General features: G+C 39.1%; 1 protein-coding gene across 5 annotated transcripts in view; it reads right to left on the bottom strand.

Annotated features, from left to right (window-relative positions):
• The window catches only part of PIEZO2 (piezo type mechanosensitive ion channel component 2), a 440,872-nt gene that overhangs the window by 54,100 nt on the left and 373,107 nt on the right, over positions 1–13,665 (bottom strand). For all 5 annotated transcript variants that reach the window (XR_005362693.1, XM_038543881.1, XM_038543880.1 and 2 more), the window contains 5 exons: positions 12,694–12,853; positions 8,698–8,787; positions 6,448–6,569; positions 5,305–5,376; positions 902–1,008 (listed from right to left, as the gene is read on the bottom strand). Coding sequence is in view for 4 of the 5 variants with exons in the window: in XM_038543881.1 (XP_038399809.1) it covers positions 902–1,008; positions 5,305–5,376; positions 6,448–6,569; positions 8,698–8,787; positions 12,694–12,853 (551 nt within the window). In the remaining variant the exon portion in view is untranslated. The remainder of the gene's footprint in view (positions 1–901; positions 1,009–5,304; positions 5,377–6,447; positions 6,570–8,697; positions 8,788–12,693; positions 12,854–13,665) is intronic.

Genomic DNA, 13,665 nt, shown 5'->3' on the forward strand with positions numbered 1-13,665 from the left:
GAGCAATGTGTCTCCATAAATAATTTAGTTCTTTAATTTCATTGGGAATACAGGGGTGAATGTATTCACCTTCCAGCCTGAGAAGACCTGGCCAGCAAAGCAACAATGACCTTTCCATGGACCCATCCTGTGGCTTGATGGGTATCACTCTATCTATGTGTCTTAGAGTATAACAACTGAGAAATAACAGTCTTAACATGTGACTACTTCATAAAAGAAATATATACCAAGCTTGCACCCCATATGTAGCTCTACTGACCAGTAGAGTTATAAAGCATTGATTAGACATTCACTGGATACATCATACTGGGCTGGTGAGCTATGTAACCAAGAATGATATGACAGGTTCTGAAAAGGAAAGGCAATTAAGCTTAAAAAAAAAAATCAGAACTGTGCCAGCTATTTTTGGGATTTCAATAAATTCTCAAATCTTTAGCAACACAAATGAAATGGATTTTCAAAATTTGAAATGACATTTAAATGACCATTTGTTTGAAAAACAAAGCAAATGCTTTATTTTTATGATCAACTCTTTCACATATCAAAATATAAGTCCACTCAAGTGATCCAAAGCAATGCTAACGAAGTCTTCTTCACCTTCTACATGTAACAGAAAAATAAAGTTCACCCAGGGAAGCTTTATTTTTTGTTTATAGCATCAGAAGATTTTTTTGATGTGAGTGAATGAAGATCTCATGGGAACAGTGTTCTTGCAGTAATTATACCAATGCTGAGAGCAAGCAGCATTACAGTTTAATGAATAAACAATTTCAGATATAAATCAGAAGCTTCTGGAAGCTGTTACACATGAACACAGCGGACGAAGACTAGACCTACAATCAAGGTCTGCTGGAAAGAAAAGCTCTTCAACTAGCAGAGGACATGGTTTTCCCATAATTACCTGGAAAGCTGACCTTCTCGGAGGTTCTTCATCTTCCTTTTTTAATTCTTCTTCTTCTTCCTCTTCACTATCCGTTTCAAACAAATAATAATCTCCACTCCTGACCACTAAGTAAAACAAAATATTTACTTATTTCTTGAAAAACATATGAGATAATTAAGGGCTTATTAATGAAATTCCCCCCCCCCCCAAGATATATAAATTGTCCACAAGAGACCACAGCAAGAGATGTTGGTAGGGAAGAAAAAAACAAGAGATGAAGAGAACTCATTCTGGACTAACACTACATGGTGTCGGCATGGTTGGGTCTACAGAGCACAAGGCCTTGTCTATGCAACGTAAGAAAACTGGCCACTACTGGGTTCATCTGATAGTTTCTCTCCTCTTCGTTGTAAATTTTATACAGACACATCAGGTGAACTCTGTAGCAACCAGTTTTGTTACCAAGATGGCCAAAATCATGGATGGAAAACTGTTAGAGTTTCACAATTCAGACAATTCAGCAATTTGGGTCCTTTAGACGAGGCCAAAGTGAAGTGGAGGACTTGGTGTTGTCTGAATGGGTCGAGTGTGTTGTAGACATGCCAATCAGGATGATTCAGAACCGAGAATCAGCATCACCAACTTCTACTTCACTTTATACTGTGCAGACCTGGTTCCTCCACACGTGACACAAGGGACATGACATATATGGCAAGACATTTGAAAGAATTAAAACAACAACAACAAACACATTGCCATGAGGAGGAAATGAGCAGGTTATATTAAAAAAAGAATACAACCACAAAACACCACCACCACCACTCTGGCTGTTTCTACACATAGCATGGGACAGACTGAGGCATGGCAGACAGGGTCCATAAGGTTTAGCACTATTAGGCTTCAGGTCAACAAGGAGCTCCAGTTGTTTACTGAAATGTGAGGAGAACCGTATTGACCATAAGACACAAAGCACAAACAGTACGGATTGTCCTTGTCTTGCCTGATATTTTCCCTGCAAGAACATATTGCTGTGTTAAAAGTCAGGAGCAGAGAAAGCGGAAATGTCCAGAGATTTAAAGAAATTTGAGAATCCAATCTTTATCGGTTTAAGCATTATTTTATCAGGGAAAAGAGACCCAGCATATACATTTCTGATGCTACAAGAACTGTACCATCATTGCAGGAAAAAATACGAGTATTTTCAAGTTATATTCAAGTTTTCAAATGCTGAGGTGTCTTTTGGATGACATAACATGATGTCTTTGGTTATCTTTTGGATTCATACATTGTAAGGTAATGGAAAACCTTGGCTTGTTTAAAATTAGTTGCTTGAATATCACTAAACATGGTCAAAAGGTAGATAATTTTGCCCATGATTTCAGAAGTATCTGAAGCCTCCATCCGTGAAGATGCAGAGTGAATGAATTGGGCCTTATATCCTTGAACAGAAGCACTGTAATTCGTTACTTTTATTCTGAAGAAAGAACCAGGCCCAGAATACTGGGTCCAGGCCCGAGGGAATAAATGCAATACAACATAAGGTAAGAATAAGCAAGAACAAACCAAAGTTATAGCATTACATTTGACAGTGAGGAAGACCATTAAAGTAATGCCTTCATATAAGCTCAGACATTTGCAGGAAAGTTACATCAACTTGATGTCACATGGTCATTTGGTAAAAACAGAATATTACAGGATTGAGCATTTTACCCTCATTATAGGCTCTAAAATCAACCATAGCTTAAACTGTATTCAATCATACCTTCTATAACTTTTACTCCTGTGGACACAGGGAGCCCAAACAAGTTTTCATCTCAAGCGGTCACAACACTGATTTGATCGTTTAAAAAATTATTAATTTGTATGAGTAGAATTGACACATTAAAAAAAGCAGGAGATGTTTAGGTAAGTCTCCTTTTACAAAATGTTATTGAAATAAAAGTAGGAAAACCACAGAGCATGTTTTCTTTAGTGCTATCTGCTAATAAGTCAAGAAGCTCCTGCATATACATTTGTTAGTTCAGAGAGAGATCCTGCCTCCAGGCTGTGTCCATGAACATATGATGGATATTGACATTATTGCTGAACTGAGCGTGGAAATAACTTTTAAAAATCCTACCACCTGTATCCCCAGAAAGCTGGACCTCGATTTCCAATATTTAACAATGAAGTGAGGCTTGTTACTGCTTTAGGCAGTACTGAATTGGCACGAAGACATACTATCCTCGAATGGAAGGTATCATTGAACAGCAATAATGCAATCGTATGTGTGCACATAGGTATGGAAGTGGAAGGTTTGCCACCTACAGACTACGTTAAGATCCTGACTGCTTGCCAGTAATAGGAACAACATAGCGATATTATTGTATCATCAATAGACTTGCACAAGGGTATTCCAACTACACATATTCTCATACTCCACACCTGTATGAAATATCTATTTGAAAGCCCAATGACTCATGAGATCAAAATAAGAGCTTTTAATGAAGTGCTTCCAGATCTAAAGATAAATTTTGGAACTCATAGTGGTCTTAAAAATAATACACATATTCATTCCTTTCCTTTCCTCACAAGCTTGTAAATGGAAACACGTTTTGCTGAAAAATGTTAACACCATAGTCAGAATCTGATTCCAAACTATGAATTACACACATTCCTGCATTATTGCACCAAGAGGTGTTGTAACGAGGCACGTTTAATTTAATACCAGTGTTTAAGAACTTGATATAATGAGGGTGAAATGAATCAGAAAACTAAAGTCAATAACCTTCATAAGAAGTTATTTAAATTATTACCAACTTGAAAGATTATTATCAAAGACCATATCCAATTCCTTCCAAAATGCAAAGTTTAGATGAGAAAAGGAAAAACAACTATGATTGCAATGGGAATTCACCCCAGGTGAAAGAGAAAACATTATGACACAATTTTGAAATGGATAGGTCTGTCTAAACTAGCAAAGGTCCCTTTAAAAACAGAAAGATAGGCACAGTTTACTTGTGACTTGATAGAAATAGGCTTATAGTGTGCTGCATTATTGGACTGTTAGCATGATGAACATGGCCAATGAACAATAAAGAGTCACACAGAATTTTGACCTGAATCTTTGTCTTTTGACTCGGCAGCAAAATAAACAAAACTCTTTAAAACTCATGAATCTTTTTTTTTTTTCCTCTCATAATGCTAGAATTCAATATTTGGGGTTAAGTTTAGTTACATCCAGGTATACTGAGCAAATTTTGTATAATAGTTTCTGAAAATGGCTTGCTGATTTAAAAAATTAATTTTGGGGTGAGAGAAGCCAATACCATATCTCAGTGCTGCCAAGAATTAGGCATGGCACAAGATTCTGATCGATTTGATTTTCTAGTGATTCTGAAGATCCTGTTAGTAGAGTCTCTCCTACCATTTTGTGAGATAGTGGGTGTCAAGGATATTCCCTATCTGATCACATTAGCTACAGTTACTGAACCGTAGGATAAGGCATAAAAGCCTGAATATTTTATAAGTAATGTGTGAAATAATAATTATTCAACAGTCTAACAAATGTAAGGAGGGTCAGATTGAAATGGGTCATTCCATTGTTAAGACCATCCATTGGCCAATAGTGAGTGATATTTCCTTTGCTAAGCAGAACAAATACAGGCACTGAGTTCTGTAATTCCTCATTCCTTTTTATGATCAGGAGGGAAACACAATAATCCTATGTGACTGCGAAGCTCTGCTTTTCAAAACCTGTTGTCCACCTTTGCTCTTAATTGGTCATAGCTGTTTGCCAGCTGCACTGCAACTGTGCCACATGCTGGGTTTTGGATCTGGAGTGTAATTTGAGAGCCTTTAGAAACTGGGGAAGAGGCAGAGTGAGAAAGTGAATGCACTTTAAGTGATCCTGTTCTTTGTATTCAATAAATTGCCAAAAAACCTTACATGCAAATAAAATCAAAGCTCTGGGGGATGAGGGAAGGAGAGACTCATTGGCATCCATGCCTAGTGCCTTACAAAGAGGGTCACAAACACTTTGAACCTAATGATTATTCTCCCAGGAGGAGCCAAAACTCATTTTAATAAGGGTTTTCAGCCATAAAACAAATACATATCAGCAGAGCTCTAGGCCTCAGAATTAGATAAAATATTAGAAATTCTTCTTCCCTTTCTGAGCCCATAAATGGTGCTCAGGAGTGTGTCAGCCACATTGCTGGGCTTTCTTCAGCCAGCATGGTAACTGGTTGACTTCTCTGGAAGATTCCATTTCCAGGGCCCAGAGACCCACTCACATCACAATTTTCCTACACTCTGACCCCCTATCAAGTCACAAGGATCAAACCATGCATGGAACACACAGGTCATGGGGACGCCTGAATTCTGGTCAAGGATATAAGGATTAGAATCGATGAAATTGTAAGAGGATCAAGGAAACCTACTGGAAGCATGATCAACCCAAGGCCGCCACCACTGCTTTTTTTTGCCCTTGGCTTTCTGTTTGTCTGCTTCTCCTAAAATAAAATATGTCCAAATATTAATTCTTAGAAGTGAGAAAACAAATTTTGAAAACCACGCTTTAACAACTCAATTGTCAAAATCTAGACAAGTTGCAAAAGTACATCAGAGGTCAGGGAAAGGAACTATATTGAATCTGGAATGTTTACACAAATGAACAGTTGATTTCACAAGGCAAATACTAAGTGTTCTATGAACATTATGCCACAATTTCACTTTGTTTTTAGTACTGGAGGGCATATAAAGAAACATCAAAAAGAAGGGATTATCTCTCAAAAAGGCATCTCACATTGAATTCGTCACTGAATTAACAGATAAGAAGCATCTTATCTTATATAAAAATTTTATAAAACAATTTAGGGACAAATAATTTGTAAAAAAGCATATATTCCAATAACCAGAAATTTCCTTGTGATTATTTTAAAGCATGGGTGAAAAAATACAAATTTATTGGTGTTTAATAGATGCTATGCACTGGAAAATACCATGCATTATTTCTCCATTCCCTTCAAACAAAAAAGCATGCAAACATTTATAAGAAGACCTTTTAAATTTAATTGGATATAATAAATCTATAATCAGATATAATAAATATATATTCAGTTTCAGTTTCATTGGAATAGATAATAATTGAAGGATATCTTAACTACCATTATTCAGATGCCACATAAAATATGTATACATACTGTTTTTTTATATAAAATTTATAGAAATCAAAGATAATAGTAGATTCTGTATTTGAAATATCTTCCCTAAAGGAATAAATCAAACAAATTCATGCTCATTTTCTTCAGAAACACATCTTTGTGAAACAAAAGCTAGGTTATGAGTTGATTAAAATTGCTTTGCTGAAGAGGAAGTACTCGTAAAATCATGAAGTCACTAAATAGGTCCTTTATGAAACACATACATGCATCTCATTCACAATCAGAAGATAAAACTTGCTAAGTTAAAAAAAAAACATTGATAATATTCACAGAGTGAGAATGTTATTTTACAGCCCTACCCATCATCATGCTATCATTCAATGTCAAGCTACTTGAACAAGAGGGAAATGCTCGACATACTTTCATCATCCTCTTCAGAGAGTTTTTGGATGTCTTGGCCTTCCCCTGATTCCTGGGTCAAGCTCAGCATCCTCTCCTTACCCTTTTTGTATTTCTGTTGCCTGGCTTTAATGCGATCCATCCTGTAAAATAAAATAGCAGCAGCAATGCCAAGAATGCACCCACAGTTATCACATGGTCAGTTTGGCCTTACATTTGTAGATACGTAGGTAAAATCATAGACAAAGTGGCCAATATTTGGGATTTGTAAATGTTTTTTTTTTTATCAGCAACAAGCATCTCCTTGGGATGTCTATATGTGTGTGTGTGTGTATGCGCATATTATTTTGCTCTATATAGATGTTAATTTTACTAATATGATCATAATTATGCTAAGATTTGATATGCAATACTTTATGTCCACTGACACCGTGTACCATAGCCATTTTAAACAATCCTTGTTCTTGCAATTTTTAAAAATCAGAACTCTATCTCACATAGTTGTGAAGATCAAATGTAAAGGTATAAAAGTGTGAGAATTGTTTTATAAAAAGCAAGTTACTCCCCAGATGTTCACAAGTATTCTAGTAGACCACATGACTCTTCTCTATTTCAAATCCAATCTCTTATCAGTTCTAGAAAAATGTATTATTGCATCTTTAATTATTGAGTTAGTGACTTATTTTGTCTGCTTATTCAGGAAGCCCAACTCTTCAGAAACTACAATGCTGAACTCTACTTCCCAGACCTGCCCTCCTGCAGTGTTCCATTTCTTAATTTAATTTTTAAAAATTCTGCTCAAGTTATTAAGCAGACTAACTGCCATTTCTGTTTCCTGCAGCCTAAACAACACTTTCAGCTTCTCTTTTGCAATGGCTATTACCTTCATTCTTTTATATTCTGACTTTCTGTCACCTAAGAAGATGTATTCTTAAACAAATGGAAAAACTCAGTGAAGTGAATAGTAGTAACAAAGCTCCCTAACGGGTAAGTAGGAACTCATTCTAAATGTGGGTCCAAATTTGTTACTTGTCTAGACCTGATGTAGATAACCAGAAACAACAACAGCAACAGTTATGCCATAACTGCTTATATAACAGTTTATATACCTCATATCTTTGATTGTGGAAATAACCAGGCCATGGGATGATATAACTTATGGTAGCAAACATTTTTTGCATGGGGAAAGGAGCTGGGAAATGAGACCAGAATGGAATGAAGGAATCTCAGAAAACTTGGGGAATTTTCTTGGCAGGGTGATGGATTCTCTGCTTTCCTGGAGAAAGTGGCTAGGTTTTGAACTCTGTGGCCATCAGCTCTTAAACCCAGTCCCCAAATGAAGGGTTACCAATCCTCAGAAGTTACATTTACTGCTAAAAATGTCACTCAAAGAAAATGTATTTCAAGGGCTATTTTAAAAATTAACTAATTTGAAGAAAAATTCTCAAATCTCCCAGAAATTCAGTCCATTACTTGGTTTATCCAGAGCATGGCAGTAGAAAAAAAGGTCTTAAACTGAATACAGGAAAACAGGGGTTGTATTTCTAGTGCCATCTCTAGTATGTTGTGGATTTTAAGTCATCTAATGTCATGGATCATGAGTTTCTTCCCAGAGAGTCTGTATTATAATATCTTTAGAGATCTTTCCAAAGCTAGGACTTTGTATTTATTCCCTTAATCCACAGATATAATAAACATTTACTCCAACTGAATGGGATGGGGAAAGACCCTGTCTCATTCATACGCATTTAATCTTTATAAAAACCCAGGTAGAATTGTGAGCCCCAATTTAAAACAGAAAGCTGAAGTTCAGAGAATCAGACTGACTTAATCACAGTTCTAGAGTAAACCACTGAACCAAGACTAGACATTGGTCTTGTCCGACGTGGCTCCCCTTTCTACCACATTGCAGCTCTCTTTCTTTTAAATTACTTCCACAGGGCGCCTGGCTGGCTCAGCGTTAAGTGCCTGCCTTCGGCCCAAGGTATGATCCTGGAGTCCCAGGATGGAGTCCCACATCAGGCTGCCTGAATGGAGCCTGCTTCTCCCTCTGCCTGTGTCTCTCATTTATTTAAAAAAATAAATAAACTACTTCCACGTTCAGTCCAGTGGGCATAGGCCACTGCCCTGACACAGAGCACATACCCGGAAGTTGTAAATGTTAACACCAATGGGTTTTTCAGGCTAATGGGACACGAGAGCCAGCTGAATGAGAACTGACAAACCACAATTAAAAGGAAAGGAGAAGGAGATAAGATCAAGCCTCCTTACTGCCTTTTTAGCTGATCCATTGACTTTTTCTCTTCCTCAATCCTTGCCTTTACAGCCTTTACAATTGTGGCCTGGAAAAGTTCAGCCCCTCTAGAGAAAAAATGGAAAAAGAGAACATATTAGTATTTCTATCATTGTTACTTACCTTTCGCTGAAAATGATTATCAAGGCTCAGAAAACATTTCTTTGGGGGCTATTAACTAGAGCCTCTTGGCTAGGATGGGGAGTCCCAAGCCCTGTGTAGAAGCTCCTTCCTGGTGGATGAACACATCACACCTTCTCCTGGGAGGGAGTGGGCTGCTCACAACCACAGGAGATCAGTAAAACAAACAAACAAACAAACAAACAAACAAACAAACAAACAAACGTTTGTGTTTTCTAAGACCTTAAAAAGAATGCACCCCTTCAAACCTGTCCCACAGAACCTTATGTCTCAGCGAAGCATTACTCACCTGACCTTATTATAATTGTCCCATGAGGGGCTGTTGGCAAGGAGGAGTGAGTCAAGATTAGTTTTGTACTCAATGAGCAGAAAAGGGTATGGAGTGAGCTGGGATTCCCTAAGGAAATACTCATAGCTGGGAGTTCAAGCTCCATCACTGGGATGTTTAGATTACTGCCTCTTTGCTTCTCTTCTTCCTGTCCTTCCATTCCCTTCTGTTTGTTCTCACTTTTCAAGTCAACTTTAGGGTCCCCAAAGATCTATTTCATCAACTTCTCTTAATATCTTCAATTCTGTTCCACTGTCATCTGGTCACATGTGCTTGGTAAATCCCAAGTGGTTCGGAACTAGAGTGGGTAGATGGTATATCTGCCCTGTGCCGGGCTGTTGTCAGAAGGGCAGAAAAGGCGTCATGGGGCACATTATCTGCTGATCCCTCATGTGCCCAGGAAATTCTGCTCTGTAGTGACTATTTAAAACACCTCACACTTTTCTCAAATTAGAATTCTGTCAAAGGCTTTTTACTCCTAGTAACCTAGTCTCCCAGCTTCCTGGAAAGAACACAAGTCATGAGGCAATAGTTTGCTCAGCTGCCTATCACCTATACTATGGACACCATTTCCTGCAGGGATAGTGGGAGAGGTGACATTATCACCTGCAGACTTCCTGGGCTCTAGCCCCCCTAATTGCTCGCAGCCCAAGGGACTCCATCCTGCCCTTTATTCCTCTCTTTCTGCATTTTCAGCCTTCCTGCTGCCACCAAATCCTCCTCAGGAGTATGCAAACAGGCTCACATCTTGCTAATCTTAGAAAAAAAACCATGCCCACTGCACAGTGTTCTATGTATAACCTTCGTCACTGTACCCACATGAATATCTACAGCCACTGTCCCCAAGCTTCTCCCTTCAACCTCAGATCACTGGAGTTGGGCTGCAGTCCCCATGTGTTGAGGTCACTGAGGTCAATATTCAATTTTCAGGCTTGTGTTTGTATGCCCTGTCTGTTGGACTTCTGCTTGGAAGTAGCCTACCTCAGTCTCCTCAGGCATCATGCTTTTCTAGTTTTCCTTTTTCCTTTCTGGTTCAGAGTTCCTGGTCTGCTCTGCCCACTTCTTAAATGTGGATGCTCCTCAGGGTCCTCTTCTCATTCACATGCTGTCCAACCACTCTTCTGCTGTAAATTCATCTGTGTCACGATGACACTCAAGTCTATTTCTACCTGCAGACCTATCCTCCTGGCTGTCTGCTGGACTCGTCATGGGTTTAGATTCATAAGCCCACAAGCCCTGCAACTCCCCTGGTTGTGGTCAGTGTTCTCCCAATCTAGAGCTTCTTGGCTTCTTTACATTAGGTTGGCACCACTAGAATTCCAGCCATATCATCCTCTATCCTCCTTTCCTTTCTACCTCCACCTCCCTTACTTCCAATTGACTCTCCAGTTGTGCCAGTTTTACTCTTAAATATCTTCCTGGTTCATCCTATCCTGGGCTAAGCCATTGTCTCTGTCCTGGATCATCAGAGCAGCCACCTGTGTCTGTCCAATCTGTCCTCCATACCACAAGCAGGGTGCGCTTCCGAAACACAACTATAGCCACAGCACTCTCTTGCTTCTTCTTGTCTGTGGGGTTACTTTAAAAGTCATAAACACAGCATACAAGGTACCTGATAACTGGACTCCTCCCTATCTCTCCAGCTAATTTGTAATCACTCCCTAACTTTACCTTCAAATTTCTGTGTTTTGGCCACCCTGAGCTTCTCACGGTTTCTTTATTAAAACTTCACTGGGGCTGTGTCTCCTGCCTCCCTCCACTAACTCATGTTCATCCTTCAGGCTACAGCTTAGAACAGAAGGCTGCCTTGGTTCTTGCCCCTGGCAAGTGGTTATGTACTCCTGATATAATTCTCCACAGCTTCCTGAATGTCCCCTACCACCACACTAGTCACTGTGATGCTTGTTGCTTGTTGCTATGTCCCTCTCCCTTCTATAAGCTCTGAGGGAAGGCCCAAGCAGCTATTTCCTTGTAATACAGTAGGCAGTGAACATATCAATCTATATGATATCCATTCTTTGGAAATTCTGTTGTGAATTCAGTGTTTATTAAGACATGGCTTTTCTTAGGCAAGCACGAGCTGTGCTCTAAACGAAAGCCATTGGTTTCCATAACATGAGGAATATGCTTTCTAAATAGGAAAAGATATTGGCTTACTATTATGTCCCTGATGTCTCAGGACCAAATGCTCAGGAGAAGGCAAAAAAGACACATTTCTCAGCACAAATACCAGCTGCTCTATGAGTAAATAAAATTACTATTAGGAAAAGACAGCCTGAATGAACTCCAGGAGAGAAAAGAAAGAAAAAAAAGAAATAAAAGAGAAATAAAGAAAGAAAAAAATAAATAAAAAGACATAAAAAAGGACAAGATATTGTACTCAAATGAAACTGATATCCTGGGTGTTAGAAAAACAATTGTAATGGTGAATTCTAAGGCCAGTCTTGTACATAAAATGAAGTCACTGTTCAACTACATAATGAGGGCCTAGGGTACTGCAAAGCTCCTCAAACTAAATGGAGGTCCCCCACTGAAAATTCTTTGTACTGGGCTCCAAGTTAGTTAACAAAGGCCAGGAATTGCTCCCATATAAATGGACTTCTGAAATAAACATTTTGTTTATCCTGGCAAAGGAAAAGAATAGTCTCTAGGAACATTGGTGGTATAGACAAAAGTGTGTTAGTCTAAACCACAGATCAAAATGATAGATTTTTTTCCAAAATTTCATATGATAAGCTAATGTTTATCAGATTATTTGGCACCACAGATCTGATGGGACCTAGCAAGGCTGGTGTCTCTGAGACAGGCAGAGCAGCCTAGGGCACTATGATCCCATCCCATCTCAATGGCATTCCCTGTAATACCTAGTTTTCTTCCCAGTCTTTTCTCCTAAATCCTCATGATTGGGTAACAAGCTAGAAAAGGGATGGAATCTAAGAAGAAGAAGGTAGTAACAGAATAGAACCAGTGGCCCAGAGAAAAGAAAATCAGGTCATTGGGGAAAGAAGATTGAAAGGAACGAAAGGATAAAGAAAGATAGAGAAGGAGTTTAGAATGACCCTGGAGTTACCACAACCCCTTCTCAACATAAGGTATGAAAAATAATACATAATTGTGTTTTTCTCCATTTTTAGGAGATTCTTCTAAACACTGGGTCAGAGAGGGGGAGTGTGGACTAGCCTCTAGACCAACCTGGCCTGTGTTACTGCTTTGGCTGAGGCCAGAATGAGCTATGTCTAGTGAAGTGGTCTGTGCCTTGAGGACTCTAGACGTCCCAAGCGTCCCATATCCTTCTAAGTGTGACTTGGTGCCAAAGACCTTCTTATTATTCTTCTATTTTAGGTTTTAAAGGCCTTGTGCTAAATCCTTCTTGGACTGGTTTTCCTAGAAGGAATTTCTTAATTTCTTGTGGGTTCTACAAGCAAGCTCAGGCAACAGCACAGTGCATTACTTCCAGACAGATTTTTTTTTAAGAGAAACCGCTTGATTCCATGGCCTGACCTACCTTGATGCCAAGATCTGTGAAGCTTTTATATCAGCCACAACATGTAGGAAATAGTAACTCATGAAAACTCTTCTCTGTAGCAGGAGGAAGGCGAAACATATGCTGTCCCAAATAATTCCTGCTTCACCACTAGGTAGTTTACATGAGGAATCATCATCAGCTGGGATAGAAAAGGAGAAAAAAAAAACAAATTAAAATTAAAATCTATTTTCACTGTTATTTTATAATCTCTGTGGTATGATTGTGCTTGGGAAACCCCACAGGCATAAGAGCAACGTTCCGATGCATGGACTCACTTACGGGTGGATTTATTTACAAGCAAATATACACATTTCAAACCCAGTATCAACATTCAAATCCAATATCATCCAGACTGACCACAAGTGAACCTTGACAGTGGAAGGCACAGGAGGGTCTCTTTGCCAGGGATGGTTCCTGATTACTTCTTTCTCTCTCAGGGAAAGAGAGATCTCTTTCTCCCTGAGCGAGGGCCATGGAGAAATAATGTCTGTGTGGCCTAATGGAAAGGGCAATGCTCTGATACAAAAAAACACAAAAAACAAAAAACACCTCTTTTGGGAATGGTGATTTGGGGTAATCAGAGGAGCAGTTAACAGTATGGTCTATTAGAAGATGTATGAGCAGACACCTTATCTTAAATCAGAACAAAGTCCCAGTAACTCTTCATCATGGGCAAAGTGTAGCCTGGATTGGAGGCCACAGTGGGGAGATTGTCATGTTCAAGTTGCCTGCATTCTGGGCACACAGATGATCAAGCGTGGTATTTCCCATGTTCTGGTGCAAGAGGCAGAGGGATGGAAGTGGAACTTCTGTCTCTGTCCTGGTAGTCTTACTACAGAGACCCTGGAGGGCCTCCCACTTGTTTTCCTGAGTCTGAAGCTCCTTGCGCTTCCTGAGGGGAGAAGGACTGAAGTCTGAGGTACCCTGACAACCCAAGATTCTAGCTGCGAT

This window comes from Canis lupus, chromosome 7 (genome assembly GCF_011100685.1).
Source record: "Canis lupus familiaris isolate Mischka breed German Shepherd chromosome 7, alternate assembly UU_Cfam_GSD_1.0, whole genome shotgun sequence".
NCBI lineage: Eukaryota > Metazoa > Chordata > Mammalia > Carnivora > Canidae > Canis > Canis lupus.